At 40.5% G+C, this 13,794-nt stretch overlaps 1 protein-coding gene across 1 annotated transcript; it reads right to left on the reverse strand.

Annotated features, from left to right (window-relative positions):
- Nucleotides 1–1,076: 1,076 nt before the first annotated feature.
- ripk4 (receptor-interacting serine-threonine kinase 4) lies at nt 1,077–11,689 on the reverse strand. Its single transcript, XM_067494372.1, has 8 exons — nt 11,395–11,689; nt 8,793–9,084; nt 7,775–7,923; nt 7,351–7,400; nt 5,637–5,795; nt 5,264–5,379; nt 4,387–4,630; nt 1,077–4,220 (listed from the first exon to the last, which is right to left on the reverse strand). The coding sequence occupies exons 1-8, from the start codon at nt 11,580–11,582 to the stop codon at nt 2,971–2,973; spliced, it is 2,448 nt and encodes an 815-aa protein (XP_067350473.1). The 5' UTR covers nt 11,583–11,689; the 3' UTR covers nt 1,077–2,970.
- Nucleotides 11,690–13,794: the final 2,105 nt, after the last annotated feature.

Below are 13,794 nucleotides of genomic sequence, written 5' to 3' on the forward strand. Positions count from 1 at the left end.
TTATGCAGTAAACCATGTACTATAAGTTGTGTCAAGAAATCTACTTATCAAGGACAAAGATTTCAATTGCAATATACTACAAAATACTTGTTTAACAATTTGAATTGAAAGTATACATGTGATTGCTTAGAAATAGGATTACCTGGCTTGTTGCAGTCAATTGAAGATGAAACTCTGTGGAAAAAACACACACAATACTCTAAGTGCAACTACAATTCAAACCCAACTGACTGGTCCACGAAACACAAATGCAGTCTATGTAGGAGATAGAAGATGAGATTGGGCAACAAAAGCATGTTATCTTCCCCAGAGCTGAGACAAATCACCAGGCAACAGTCAGAGTACAGTGCTGTGTACACAAAACACAGGCCTCAGATTACACACATTTCTCCAGTCGTTTACAGGTCTCCGCAAACACAAGCTATGAAAACAAAATTACAAACCACTAACCAACCAAACAAAATATCTCAGGTTATGAAAAGCCAAGGCCTTGAGGCATCAAGGACTGCATATGGGTTTTAGTGAGTGCTGAAAAGTCAAAGTGGTCTGAGGAATTAGCCAACAGGCTGGAATTGCAGCGCCCCTTCTCACTCATCCATCATCTTACAGCCTGAGATCCCCCCCAGGGGCAGTTCCCATGGTGTGTGCCAACCTCAGCCTGCTCTGTGGATAGTATAGTGGAGACATTACAGTAATAACAATACAAGTGAGACTGCAGATGCAGACATGCCAACTCTGCTCAGCATCACGGCACCCCGCATGCAAGTAGAGCAGTGGTAAGAATGAAAGAAAGAAAGAAAGAAAATAAACACTTTCTTAAGCCAGTCTGCTAAAACGTGACAGGCTGAAAGAGAAAATGTGCAACGTATATCAAAGCACGAAGTTAAAAACAGCACAGCGAATGACCTTTTGCCCATGTTTCTGGAGTGTGATACCATTTTAAAGTGTAAATTACAAACAGTACTATTTGAAATGATTGAAATTATCGCCTTGAAAGTGTCTGTATATGTAAAATAATAAAATAATAATGATGTAAGGCAATTTATACATGTTAGAAAAGCAACAACTCAAATATATTAAAGTTTTTAAAAGTTTTAATGAATGATTTAACGAAATGTAACAGGTAAATAAACATAAAAAAGGTTTTTATAAATGCAATGACTATGATGATCTACAACATTCACCTATTGAGGCTTGTGACCATGTTTGTGTTCCATTTAATATAACTTACAAGCATACCAGCTGCAGTGCAGTATACAACTCCAATTCAAAAAAGTTGGAAAGATGTGAAAACATAAATGAAAACAGAATGCAATGATTTGCAAATCTCATCAACCCATATGTTATTCACAGCAAAACATAAACAACATATCAGATGTTGAAACTGAGAAATTGTACCATTTCATAAAAAATATTAGGGGCAGCATGGTGGTGGAGTGGTTAATGCTGCCCCCTCACAGCTAGTAGGTTGTGGGTTCAAGCCCTGGCCAACTGTGGCCTTTCTGTGTAGAAATTGCATGTTCTCCCTGTGATTGCGTGTCAAAAACCATGCATGTTAAGTTAATTGGTGAATCTAAAAAAATTGCCGGTAGGTGAGAATGATTATCTCTATGTGGCCCTGTGATAGACTGGCGATCTGTCCATGGTGTACTCTGCCTCTTTCATAATGGCAGCTGGGATAGGCTCCACCCCCCCCCGTGACCCACATAGGAAAAGTGGTAACAAATAATGGATGGATGAAAAATATCAGCTCATTTTGGATTGGATCGCAGCAACACATCACAACATTGGAGGAGCATTTGGCCATTAATTAGGTTAGTTGTCAGGTCAGTAACATGGCTTGGTATAAAAGCCGCATTTGAGAGAGTCGAATGTAAAGATGGGCAGAGGTTCACCAATATGTGACAAACTGCGCCAAAAATTCACAACACAAGTTAAAGCTGTATCATGCAAAGAAGAAGCCATAAGTGAACAAGATCCAGAAAGGCTCCTATAAAATGGTCTGAGGCAAAAAGGAAAACTGTTCTGTGATCAGATGAATCATAATTTTAAAATTATTTTTGGAAAACATGGACATTGCGTCCTGTGGACTAAAGAGAAGAGAGACCATTCAGCTTGTTATTAGTGCACAGTTCAAAAAGCCTGCATCCCTGATGGTATGGGCTGCATTAGTGTCTATGGTGTCATCTGCTGCACCATCAATGCTGAAAAGTACATAGAGTTTTAAGATCCTACGGTTTACTCCCATCCAGACATCGTCTCTTTCAGGGAAGGCCTTGCATATTTCACCAAGACTAATCCACAAACTGCATCCATCAAAACAGTATGGTTTTGCAGGAGAAGAGTCCGGGTCAACAATGGGACAACATTCCTTTCCTAAAACTCCAGCAGCTGGTCTCCTCATGTTAACAGACAGTTGTTAAAAGAAGAGGGGATACTACACAATGGTAAACATCTCCCTCTTCCAACTTTTCTGCCACTAAAATCAAAATGAACCATTTTCCATTAAATGGTAAAATGTCTCAGTTTTAACATCTGATATGTTGTTTATTTTCTATTGTGAATAAAATATGCATTGATGAGATTTGCAAATAATTGCATTCTGTTTTTATTTACATTTTACACATCTTCCCAACTTTTTTGGAATTGGGGTTGTAGTAAAAAGGTTCCAAAAGGTCACAGGCTCCCTAATAAGAATTCTGATCCACACAATGTGCTTGTTACATAAAAAAATGTGCTTGTTAAGTAAAAAAGGTAATCAAAATTCAAATACAGTATTTATAGTTTTCATTTACATATTTACATCAAAAATTTCCGACTGTAATTATTACCTACAGTGCTGAAATGGGTTTTTAATACCCCCCAGAAAGATTGGAATAACAATCCCCTCCCCAGCTATGAGGTACTAGTGGAGTATAAAAATAAAAACAAGACAGTACTGTACAGCTTGGACAATTTGTCATTAGCTCATTAGCAGCCTGCTGACGCACACTGTGTGCTGACAGACTGTGGACAGTCTTTGTCAGTGTGCTCTGTCAGTTTGAGAATGACAACCTTTCTCCGGAGCTGCTTAACCTCCGGTGAACCAGTCTCTTCGGTCACAGGATGCACCGAGCTCTCAGTATCTAAGTCCTGGCAGTCCTCTGGCAGCAGCATAGTAACGATGTTTGTGTTTTGACTCTGCTCTCCCAGGTGCAACGGTCTCAGCCCCTGCTCATCTGATATGGAAACACCGTCTGGGCTGTGACGGAGCAGCTCTTTCAGGACTTCACAGTGTCCACTCTCTGCTGCAAAGTGGCAGGGGGTGCAGGAGGCATGGTCGAATCTGTAGGGGTCTGCCCCCTCTTCTATCAACATCTTCACAGTGGCCAGGTGGCCTCTCTGGGAGGCTAGGTGGAGAGGAGTGAGACCATGGGCGTTCTGGGCGTGGATATCTGCCTTGTGTTTGATCAAGAGGCGAGAGGTACTGGTGTGGCCCGTGTCAGCTGCCACATGTAGTGGTGTATTGAACTCAGCAGAAGTCATGTGAACATCAGCTCCTAGTTCGATCAGAATTCGTGCCACTCTGTACTGCCCCCTCTGTGATGCCAGATGCAGCGGCGTGCGGCCATCTGTTGTCTGCCCATCCACATCAGCACCGGCCTGTTTGACCAGTAGCTTGACGATACCCAGATGTCCTTGCCAGGCAGCCAAGTGGAGAGCCGTCCAGTTGTCCTTGCCCTTGATGCGAACATCAGCACCTCGGCTAAGCAGCACCCGGACAACATTCTCCTGGCTGTGCTGGCAGGCCACGTGAGCTGGTGTGCGTCCCTGACCATCTGTCTCATTGATGGCTGCTCCGCGGTCCAGCAGCAGGCGTGTGATTGCTTCATCCCCATTCTGTGCAGCCCAGTGCAAAGCTGTGTACTGGTCCTCATCTTTGGCATTGACGTTGGTGCTTCGCCGACCAAGCAAAAGTTCTGCCAGCATTTTCAGGTGTTTCTCTGTGGCGAGGTGTAGGGGCGTGGAGCCACGGGCATTAGCAAGGTTGGGATTTGCATTGTTCAGCAGGAGGAATTTGACAGCCTCTTCATTGCCCAAAGTGATGGCATGGTGGAGAAGACTGCCTCCCCCATCGAGGAGAAGGTCGACGTCCTGAGGCTGGAGAATCTTCATCAGCTTGGCAGTGTCTTTGGTCCTGATGGCCTCACACAGCTTCCGCTTCTGGACCTCAGCAGAGTCTGAGCCGTAAGGAAGATGAGAACATGTTTGATGCAAAAATTACTATGCAAATAAGTTATAAACAGCTATAAAAATCATCGCATTCTCTCTAGTGTGAATTCAAATGAGCATGATTTTATAATATTTTTGTTTATATGTTTCAGCTGAAGGTCTTTCGACTCTTACCATATGTGCTTTCTTTCTCAAAAGACAGTGTGATAGAGTCTTGGGAGGAGAATGCTGAATCAGCTGAGGAGATGCCGGACAGCCTCTTACAAGGGTTCTCTTTGCTGTTGTGACAGCTCTCTTCTTTCACTCGATCGAAGCTCCGGGAGATCCCAGAATCCACCTGGCTTAACAGCTCTGATAGACTGTAATCTTTTTCTGGCAGCATGGCCGACTTTGGACGCACTGGCTTGTTGTCCTGAACCTGTGTAGGAAAATGCCACACAGGCATATTTAGATAAGCTATTCTTTTATTTCTACACATTCCATTACATTTAAACTCATCCATGTAGCTCATCTTAAGCCACTTGAAGCAAAGACACCATTATCATTTTCTGAACTTTATTTGCTTTGCCTGTAATTACGTGAACACATACGAAAGTGCAAACCAGCTTATCTTGTGTCCCTACAGATTGATATCATTGATTAACTACTGTCACTACTCATGAGCAGGATGTTTCTTTCTAGTCACATAGACGACAGTGAGCACCAAAGAACTGGTACACAGGTTAAACAATCCCATCAGTCAACATTCCCTGTCTGTGACGCAACTGTCACTCCGCATAAAGCATTTGCACAACTTATGACTTAAAAAGTCATAATGTCTGTCTGGAGATAAGTCTAGTAATACATTGATGAGAAAGGCACATTGGCAGTATGAGGGTCAGATAAAGCAAAGACCTGAGTAAATACTCTCACCTTGAGGAAATTTTTACTGTTCTATACTATTTGAAACAGAGTTCCACTTGATCTGTTCTGTTTGCAAATGGGAATTTTCTTACAGCGAAACTTTTTTTTTTTTTTAATCGAAAAGGAGCAAATGTATATATATATATACCTTGTCACTACTGAGTGCGTTAGGCGACATGGGCTCGGGCTCCGATGTAGATAAAGTTGGGCTTCTGGGCTCCTCTTGAGGTTTAGAACACAGCTCCTCTGCTTCAGTTGTGATTTCTATGAGGACAACAAGTCTGGGTCAGGTTTCAGTAATGGTAGGAAGGGGATTAGGCAGTACAAAGGGGCTAAAAAGCTGCCTTTTTAGTAGGAGACACAAAACTCAATTTAACAGACTGCTGCACTTAAATCCTAAGTGTCTTCTGTCTTTTAGAGTGTGCACTTAAACAAGCAGGATAATTTGTGTTCACACTGGCTGATCTGATGATATGATGTTGTTGACATTACTTTGTTGTGAGTAGAGAAAAACAACCTACCCTGGAAACTGGGTCTGGCTTCAGGGTTTGTGGCCCAGCAGCGCTGCATAAGGCTCAGGAATCCTGCACAGGCTGAAGGTCGACAGCGTGGCACTGCAGTCAAGTCCGGACGCACCCCCTTAACCACCTTCACCATAATCTGCAGGATATTGTTCTCTCCTGGGGGAAAATATGATTGTATCACTTACTAACCAGGGTTTTATACACACTCAAATCTCATCTAAAGCCTTAAACTCTGATAATGACAGGTTTGAAGATCAAGAGAAAGGACTACACGCTGCAGTTCTGCACATTTATTAATGTGCCGGTAGACACTAGCATCTATACACTTTGATCAGTCTGCATGGTTTTATCACCATCATACTGCATTCTCACAGTGTGTTGTGTGTGTGTGAGTGTGTTTTTGTTTCCCATGGGAGCAAAAAGAGTTCCTGGCTGGACCTTTTCTATCTGACTAAGGGATCAGTCAAATCAGTGATTCAGAGCAAACAGGTAAAAGCTTTAATCACAGGCCCTTCACCTCCTATTTTAGTCATAATACCCTTCACGGGTAGACGAGGAACATCGGAATCAATGGTAATGAGGACATTCCTGACTTTTCTAATAATGTCCGGATCAACACAGGTGGTGCCAGTGACAAGCTGGCCACCCTACTCTAGACATTGGTGTTTAAAAGGAGCCAAATTCCTTGAACTGCTACCTGATATGCCTGGGAAAAAAATAAACTCTACCTGCCAGTCTGCCCCTGTCCACCTGTGTGCTCAGAAATGTACTGAGTAAACACAAGCATTTCAGCTTCTTACACAACACACTCACATGCAAACTTGTTTTTATTACTGTGTGGGGCCTTCCTGTTGACTTACCTTAATCACAACCAGAACATAACTAACTCTAACCTTAACCATGGTCATTTCTCACTATACCTTTAAAGGACACTCACATATTTCATTTCACAGAAACCTAACTAAGTCTTAACTATGAAACAGCCCTTTCAATATGTGTGGACTGACCAAAATGTCCTCACTTCATTGGCTTTTTAACATTTGTTCACATAAGTAAATAAGGACACAAACAAACACACACAAATACAAACACACACACCTTGAAAGGTGCAGGTTGTGAGTTTCCTGGTAACTATCAAAACTATTTCCTACTTGGAAATTCTAAAATGATATGTAAGGTTTGGTCTCAATATCTTTGTTATGAAATGTTGCACAAACATTTATTATCCGCCTAACTAACGTTGGTGATCTCTGATTCTGCATTTAGCACTAAGTCTAACAGCATCATCTGCACTTATTGATGCAGACTCTTTGTATTGTCAATTATTGTTGATATAATTTTAGATGAAATAGAAATCTTGAATGTCAAAACACTAGAAAAACATTTTTACCAAAAAATATTTTAAAATAAAAATAGTTGAGTGTACTTTCACTTTACTTTTTATGCATTCATCTGAGATATACTTAAAAAATTAAGTACACTTGTTTTATCAGGAACAGAAAAATCTGGCCTATTATAATACTGACTTGCATCATACCTACTGCCATAATTATCTATTATAAATCTTTTTTACATCTTACTATGATAATTTGTGGTGGTAGCAAGCATTTTTAGAATTGTTTTGCCTTAGTATGAATGACTTTCATAACAATATTTTTTCTATCTAGGAAAATTTCTTCGGTTCTATGCACTGATCCTACTTCTGTCTTACCTTGATAAGGCTTCTTCTGGGTGAGAATTCCCCAGATGACAATGGAGAAACTGGAATAGAGGCAAAATGAAAGTAAAATAGTTCAGTACAGGAAATGTTCTAACATCTACTCATACTAAAAAAAAATAATGCTGTTTTTAGTTCCAAGCTAACACCTCTTACAGCACACACCAGTGAGTACGAGACAGTAATTAACGATTCATACAATGTAGATTCTAATGATAAATAAATATAATCACTGAAGTGCTACTTGTTTTTCATAAACGTTATATTGTAGCAAATCCATCTCCTACCCTTTGATTCATTCCGGTGATTGGTATGAGTCAGAGCTTAGTGAACATACAAAAAAAAAAGGGAAACACCAGCCAGAAAGCAAACACCTATCCCACACAAAAGTTACATGCAAAATGCTGAAAAGTCCAACCTGTATACATCATGCTTGGTGTCTGACACCCTGTCCTTCTCTATGATGCTCTCAGGTGGCAGGTAGGCAATAGTGCCGCAAAAGCCGTCTCTGCTGATGTCCTCAGCCCGTGACAGGCCATTCCACCGTGCAAGGCCAAAGTCCGATATCTGAGACAGAAAGAGATCAGATAAGACCCTTCAACACAGCTGCCCCCACTGCCTTTGCTTTCTCATGGAGCATGACATTGATGACTAACTTTGCCCACTGACTGTGACAGGCAGCTAAGCTCTTATTATGTGAACTCAGGGGTATGATGAGGGCAACGCAGCCATGTCCCAGCCTGCAGGAGAGGAGAGGCCCTTCACGTTTGTGTTGAAGAGTGCACACCCACACGAAAACACACTCATTCACAGAGGGCGATTTAATAGGAGCTGAATTAATCCTGTCGAGACAAGCCCTGGTGAGGTGTTTATATCCAGGTATTAAAACACAGAAATGACAGTTCCCACCCATTGCTCTCAGTGCTCTCGGAGCTGTGTAGAGGCTGGAGAGAGGCTGAGAGACACCTGTCTGCCCTGAGCATGTGCAAGGCTATAATTTTAAAACGGATCAAAGCGTATAGCAAAGCACATAATGGATGAAATTCCTTCTAAAACCTGAAAATGGTGAATTTCGCAGCCGTTTTGGGTTCAAAGGAAAGACAGCTGTGAACTTCATGTCAAATCTCTCAACCAGCAACAAACCCTGCAACCCTCATTAACCTTTTAAGGTAGCTCTAATGTATAGAAAGTTTTTTCATGTCTTTTGTTTTACATATTCTTACTGCCCTAGAAAAAAAACTTAGATTGCAGCTGAGTTAATGAGGAGTTTTTGACAAGAAATTTTTCATTGTCAATTTTTTTGGAACCAAACCAACCAAAACTACAAGAAAACAGACGAGTTGCAGCTGAAGATAATCCTCACCTTTTTTTTGCCACTAATGTGAATGTTTTTACACAATGAAGGAAATATCCTGGCAGTGTCATTTAATCTCTACCTTGACGTGATAGTGAGCATCCAGCAGGATGTTGGCAGGCTTCAGGTCCAGATGGAGCAGCGGTGGGTTCATACAGTGGAGGAAGTTCATTCCCACAGCAGTCTCATGGATGATGCGAAAGCGAAGCTCCCAGGGCAGCGGCTCGTTGGCCAGCAGGGTCTCCAGGGAACCGGTCTCCATGTACTCCATGACGAGGCCCTGGGGGTCCTCACAGATCCCATATACTGGAAGGATGTATCGGAACTTGGCCGCCTCCATCTTTTTAGCCTCCTCCAGCAGCTCCGAGCGATCTCTGTGTTAAAGAAATGAAATATTATATTACTTTTACATAACATCATCTTTGTTACATTCATGACTATCAATTTTAAGATGTGTGTACAACTGCAACTAAGATGTTTATTTTATGTCATCTATGCCATGTGATGGTAACCAGTCATTCAACATCCCATAGTTCACAGATGTTTATCAAACCACCCATCTCATAAAACATTAACCCGATGATTCTAATGTGAGGCTTTGCACACAGACTTATAATAACTGGCATAACTTTGGACATAGCCAAAATTCCAGCATGTTATACATCATCCTTTAGTGGCTCCCAGCAATGCAGAATGTTGTCTAGCCTTTATATTAGAGGCTGTGAATATGTGAGCTCTGTAGACACCTATAGTTCATTTACAATCCAAGTATGCAGATCATGTTCTTAACTGCCCTGTGGCTGTTTTAGAGCCTTGAGGATATTCAAACCCAGCCTGGAATGCATTAGGGAAGCTGAGTAGGCTTAAACAGAGCTCTTGTTCTCTGTTGCTCAACCTTTGCACAGCTCCCCTTATCAGTCCCCAGGTACTGCTGCTGACATACTTCAAACACAACTGTGCAGGCTATTCATGATCTAAGTGCACATGTGTCCAGCCTGAAAACTTTTAAGCTGGAAATAACTTTTATGAGCACAAATAAGAGAGAGATAAATCTCTAATGATAATTCATAAGGTTGTGCTTCAAACACAGCATTAGGTGAAATTGAATTGGATTCTGTTTTCCCACCATGAATACACTACAATTACATGTGCTGAAAAGACTTTTGCAACTAGTCTATTATGTGCATTGTGTATCCGGTTGCTAAAAGAGGCCTTCCAACAGTTTCTTCAAGCAGGAAACTGCTATAATTGTCTTTTATAGTCTGTACAAGTAAAGGAGACACAAGACCTCAAATCTGCCAGGCAAGAGTTATTAGTTAATCAGGCATGATATGGGAGAATGGGCAAGCCCTTGTCGGCTTAATCCTTTATTTAATCTGAAGTGCTCCTCAGCAGCTTCTCAGAACCAAACAAAGTCCTCACTTTAACAGAAACGTCCGGTAAGACCAGTTTTACAGCTTCTTTTATGGTCTGTGCCTCACAGCGGCAGCCTGCAACCCAGACAGACAAAGGTGGCTTTGAGTTGCCTTTTACTAGAAGTTCTGTGTGGGTCGACGAAGGTTGCAGTCAAGTGACTGAAATGACTGCTTATGTACTTTGCAGATGTTCAGAGGTGATAACATCTTTGGTTCGTGTTCAGCGGATGCATTCAGTTGCACCACAAGTTCTAAGGGAGGATGTCAGTCCCCTTTTTTGGCAATGGTGAAATGCAAAGTTCCTGTTTGCTAGTCATCTGTCTAAAATATTTTGGTGACAGTAAGATCATGTTCAAATGTCAGGCAATGCAAAAAAAAAAAAAAAAAAAAAAAAAAAAGTAATTTAATTCAATTAGCTGTGTCTCAATTACTGACATCAAAGGTCAACGCTGGCAGTTGCTACATTCATCCTGATGATCTCAGATAATGACTCATTTGTCTACAAATGAAAACACAAAAAGTCCTAGTGATGTTAGATTTATAATTAAGGGGTTTGAACTTCAGTAAAAGCTCACGCAGAACCTAACACCCACACACCAGGAGAGCTGACGCTCACACACATACAAAGAAAAATATAAAACGTAATAAATCCAGACCAAAAAAACAAACAAACAAAAAAAAAAAAAAATCACATTCATGGTTATGCAATGTGTAACCGAATTCTAGGGGGTTGTGCAACCCGTCACAAGTACCTGAGGAATTAAGACCACCTTGCTAAACTCACTGAAGTGGACATTTAGACATTTATTCAAATCAGCCCTTCCCTCAGGCATATGTTGCCTTGTAATGTCACTGCTGACTGGGGGAACCTGTGGGTAAACCTCTCATGTCTGATCTGATTGAAATAAGTAAACAGCTATGTCCCTGAGCAATGATGATGTGTTTTGCCCCCGGGGGAGAATCAGCATGTTAGTGCTCTCTGCAACCCAACTAAATCTAAACCTATTTTAAATCTATGCTGCTGCTGAGGCACCTTTACAACTGCTCTGTGTGCCCAGGCTGTCAATCAGTGAGTCACACATTGCTTGGTATTCACCTTTCAAGGACTCTGAAACACTGAATAACTTTCTATCAGGTCAGTCAAAATCTAACCCCTGTCTGCTATTTGGCCATAAACTTGTCATGATGAGGCAGTGAGGCAAGAACTTTAAAATTTAGATCACTCTACATCAACATCAGCACAAAAAAATGGAAACAGCTGTAACTTACTTGTCATCCACATGAAGGCAGGGAGGGCACTTGATAGCCAGCCATGTTTTCCACTGTACGTGCCGGACTTTGTATACTTGTCCAAATCCACCTGAGCCTATTTTCTCCCAGTTGCCAAACTCAGAGGAATCAAAGGTCTTTAGCAACCCCATATTCCAGTGTGGGGAATCCGGGACATCCATATCCATGTTGAGAAACCCACCAACTGGGTAAACTCCTCTTGTATTCGACTCCACAGTCCGAGGAAGTGAACACACACACCAACCCTTCTGCTTGTGAGCTTGTGAGCGCTTCCTTGTTTTTCCCTGGTCTAGCTCAATGTTGCCCCTCCCTCTCTTCAGGTGAAAACATGGGCTGGGCCATGATGCTTTACATCACTTCCTGGTTTTGAAATAGAAGAAAGGGATGGAAAAGTTCACTTAAGAAACATAACAGGTCACAAAGCACCATGTTGTGACTATATGCCTTTAGACATATTACTACTATTATTTTCCACATACCCTGCAGCTCAAGTGTTTCTCGAATGTCTGTCGTAATATGAAAATAATAATATTTATAATGGGAACCCAGGAATGTGTGGTTTCAGAAGCACACCTTTGTCCTACTGTAGATCACCATCTAACTGAGCCCCCTGGGGAGAAATATGGCACAACAGTTGGTGGGTTATGTGATATTCTGTAGAAAGTTCGGCAATGTGTAGACACAATTCATCCAGCAGAGGGGATTATAATTTATTTAGGTAGGTTGGATGTTGTTGTGTTTTTTTACTGCGAAAACTAGAATTATTTTTTGTTGTGGTGGCAATATAAATATAGTCTTTTAATAAATATAATCTAAATAAAATCACCCACTATCACACCCTTCCTCTGAAACAAACGAATATATGTGATGTCACTTCAATGTGGAAACTTAAATTTACATTGTGAGTAATTTCACCCATTTGATTTTGATGGTGAGATAGAAATAGACTGAAAAGCAAGCTCTTTAAGATATAATTGAATATTGCCAAATAATAAATGTCTAACAATAAAGACAGATTATTAGTATTTGTCTAACACTAAATTAGAATTAGAAAACTAAATTAGAAGATGTGCTGCCTATTGAAATGTGTATTGTACTAGTTTTCATAAAAAAACAAGTCAATTTTAAGGTCTACTATTTAGATAGTTGTAAAGTAAAACAGGTTTAAAAAAAATTCTGAGTCTGATGCAACATCTTAATTAATGATAAATGTTAATGAGACGAAATTGTCCTTTGTACATTTGACAGTTTTAACTGAGAATCCAAAATGGAAATTATACCCTGCAGCGGTGTTAAAAACTCATCTTTTATAACGAGACTATAAATGATTCATTTTTCACTTCTTGTAAAACACTGATGTAGTATAAGTTAAATGACCCTAATTTAGGTTTATCTCTGTCCTTTTTCAATTGGCTGACATAAGACAAGTTTCCAGATCAATCATACACACACGAAATATAATACTGTACCTCAAAGTCAATTATATCCCATGAAATAATGCATGACCTTAATAAATGCTTTATTTTAGACATGGAAATATCACACAGATGTAGAAACCGTGGTCACCTTAGGGACTGTATGGAAATTACTGCACATGAGAGGAAGTAAAATGTTAGATCTAAGGTCATTTAAAAAAGCATTACCACTACTTTTATTGGGTGCTTCCCTTAACTCACAAAACAACGCTTAAAATAATATATTGATGTCATATAAAACAAACTTGTGAACACTGCAGACAGTCCCCAATTTTATTTCACTTCTGATGAGCCTGAGGACTGCATTCCCCCACCCTCAGCTTCCCACCTTAGAAGTCTATGTAATAAAAACATGCACTATATGAATGAGATCAGATAAAGGCCAATATGTACCTGAGCCACGTCTCAGTGCCTCCAGCCAGCCTCAAAAACAACAAATAACAAAAAGAAGAAAATTTTACATAATAAAATAATTCTCACAGGGAACCAATGATTCTATAATTAGACACAGACAAATCCTGCTACTCTGCAGGTTTTCAGAAACAAAGATTTCTGTCATTCCTTTTGGAAAAGGAAAAATAACACAAACCTCCCACACATAAAATTCATACAGTCTCTCCTCTGACTGATTTGTTTCTGAGCTTGTTTTCCTGTTCTAGGATTGGTTTTACATGTCATAAATCTTTTTTTCTTTCTAACTTTTGTGGTCTTTGATCCTCTGGGCATCTGCTACACTTGATCTGAGTACAGACACAAGTTAGGGTAAAACGCGGCTAATTTAATCTGTGCTGTTTTTTTGCTTTCAGCAGCCAACAGGCTCACTCCACTTTGCTGGCATATGATCAACATGTGATCTCATGCTTATCACCCGACTCCACCCTGGCCTCCAGTTTTAATTAGGAAA

Source organism: Channa argus, chromosome 24 (assembly GCF_033026475.1).
Source record: "Channa argus isolate prfri chromosome 24, Channa argus male v1.0, whole genome shotgun sequence".
Lineage (NCBI taxonomy): Eukaryota > Metazoa > Chordata > Actinopteri > Anabantiformes > Channidae > Channa > Channa argus.

Coding starts and splice junctions, on each gene's coding strand:
- ripk4 (XM_067494372.1), bottom strand. CDS start 11,582: ATGGATATGGATGTCCCGGATTCCCCACACTGGAATATGGGGTTGCTA. Junction 4,631..5,263: donor ACGCACTCAGTAGTGACAAG/GTATATATATAT, acceptor TTTCCTACACAG/GTTCAGGACAACAAGCCAGT. Junction 4,221..4,386: donor TGAGAAAGAAAGCACATATG/GTAAGAGTCGAA, acceptor CTTACGGCTCAG/ACTCTGCTGAGGTCCAGAAG.